The 2345-nt window shown below is 50.5% G+C and overlaps 1 protein-coding gene across 1 annotated transcript in view; it reads right to left on the reverse strand.

Annotated features, from left to right (window-relative positions):
• Positions 1–743, reverse strand: part of MYCN (MYCN proto-oncogene, bHLH transcription factor) — a 3780-nt gene extending 3037 nt beyond the window's left edge. The window contains exon 1 of the mRNA XM_026087944.1: positions 6–743. Coding sequence (XP_025943729.1) covers positions 6–305 — 300 coding nt within the window. The 5' untranslated portion in view covers positions 306–743. The remainder of the gene's footprint in view (positions 1–5) is intronic.
• Between the last annotated feature and the right edge of the window lie 1602 nt (positions 744–2345).

Consider the following 2345-nt stretch of genomic DNA (forward strand, 5'->3'; position numbering starts at 1 on the left):
TTGACGAAGGACTCGTCGTCCGGGTCGCAGATGAAGCTCTGGTTGACCATGTCGCCCCCCAGGAGCTCCGTCACCATCTCCAGCTGGTCGGCGGTGGAGGGGAAGCAGGAGGCGGCGGCGGCCAGGCTGGAGCGGCGGCTGGGCGAGAGGGGCGGCGTGGGCAGCAGCTCAAACTTCTTCCAGATGTCTTCTCCTGGGGGAGCAGAGTCCGGCCCGCACAAATAAAAATCATCTTCGTCCGGGTAGAAACAGGGCTGCAACGAATCAAACTCGAGGTCTGGGTTTTTACTGACCATTCCCGGCATTACGGGTCTTCTCGCCGACTCCCGGCTTGGGCAACTGTGTTAGAGGCAGCTTTTATGGGTATTTCCACCAAAGGGAAGAGAGGTGCTCCCAAGACCTGAAACTGAACCAAAAGTAAAAAAATAAAAATGAAAAAAAAAACACAATTAAAACACGAAAAACATACAAGAACGTAACTCCCTTCCTCTTAACCGAAAAAAAAAAAAAGCCCGTAATCAATATCAAGAAGCAGGGAGCCTTTTGCAACTTGAGAAAAATGCATCTCACACCTTTCCTCCCGACCAAAACATTCAAACAAAAACACCCAAGTAGCGCTGCCGCACGCGGAGCTGCGCGCCTCCTCCCGCGCTCCGCGAGGCACAAAACGAGCCAGCAAGGTACAGCGGAGGTGCAAAGCAACCTCTGCGCTTTTGCACGCATGCCTCGCGTGCTCTCCCCCGAACTGCTCCAAGCGCTCCAAGCAGCAGAGCAACTGCGGACAGATGCAAGGCTTTGATACCGTAATCTCTCCAGAAAGCCCTTTTAATATGCCAGCAAAAGTAGAGGAAGTTTACTCCTTTTGTCATCTGCAGAACAGTGCAAAGGGGAGAGAGAAGGATGCAAAAAAGGGGGCGGAGGGGCTCTTTGCAACTTCGCAAATCGCCAGTTCATTCACTCAAAGCGAGCCAGAGAAATCCGCACAAAACACAAGGCGGGAGGGGAGGGGAGGAGGGGAAATTCGGCAGCAACAAAAATTATCAACCTTATGTAATAATCTCACATAAAAAATGCATTAAAAACACGCCGGCACCACCAACAAAGCCTGCTGATTTGTCAAGAAGGTACAGGAACTTTTTCTCCCCCTTTTTGCAGTTCAAGACAAGAGCAAAGGAGAGGTTGCAAGGACAACAACTTTGCACATTTTGCCGCTTCATGCAATAAAACCTACTGAAAATGCAAGCTTTCCACCCTTTCTCACCTCCGGAAAATTCACGCTACCCTTACCTTAACTGGACCCCCCACTCACTATCCGCGACCAGTCAACCACAGCCCCATTCCTGTTCCAAGACCTCAATTGCATCAGACATTAAAAAAAAAAAAAGAGAGAGACTTTAAACTAGACATTCAGTGTCGCCCTTCACCTCAGCTAACGTAACACGAAGGGAAAAATCGTTTTGCTGGGTTTAAAACAGCTGACGTTTAAACGGCGCCCAAAAGGGGAAAAAAATCCATTAAAAGCCTTATGATGAAATGCAAAGAAACGAGCCCAGCTCAGCTGCTCTCCCCCTGCCCCGCCCCCTCATCACTTCCAGTATTGTACATATTTTTACTCATGAAATACATTAAACCGTTAAAAATGCAAACCAGTAAAGAGGCACCTACACAACACAGGCGATCTCAATGCGATAGCTCCAAAACAAAACAAAACAGAAATCCTTCAGGATTTTCTTCTGCTCAATGAAAAGCCCACTCGCACACTGTAATGCCCCTGCACTTCCTCTCCCTTCCCATCCTCCCTAGTTTAGCAACTCGAATGCAATGTGGAATTTTATTTATTTGATTGGGTTTTTGTCCTCCTGCTTATTGCAGCCCAGACCCTGCAGCTTCCTCTTCTTACCTCCTTGGTGATGGTGGTGGGTGTTGCAAGGGGGAGGAGTGGCGGGGGGGAAGGGGAGGAAAAAAAAAAGCAGATGATCTTGTATGTTGCACTTTATTGCGCGCCAGTCCGCGCGGCCCCGCGGCTGGCTCGAGCCGCCGCGCTCGCCCTTTGCCTGCAGACAGATGACTGTCACTGCCTGGCTTTGAAGCTCCTGGATATTATTAACCCCCCTCCCCCCGAAAAAAGCCAAAAAAAGGGGAGGGGGGGAAGCTGACACACCCGGGGAGGGGAGCAGAAAAAAAAAAAAAGAAGAAGAAGAGGCGAGCGAGAGCGGCTTAACCCCACCTCCCCGATTTCCATAAAAGCAGGGAGGTGCCTGGCATTTGGCGCCAAAAGCCCCATTTGCTCTTTATTCTTCGCCAGGAGAATGAGGTGCCGTCCCCGGGCGGCAGCGCAGGGGGCC

The sequence above is a fragment of the Apteryx rowi genome, unplaced genomic scaffold (assembly GCF_003343035.1).
Source record: "Apteryx rowi isolate R43461 unplaced genomic scaffold, aptRow1 scaffold_744, whole genome shotgun sequence".
Lineage (NCBI taxonomy): Eukaryota > Metazoa > Chordata > Aves > Apterygiformes > Apterygidae > Apteryx > Apteryx rowi.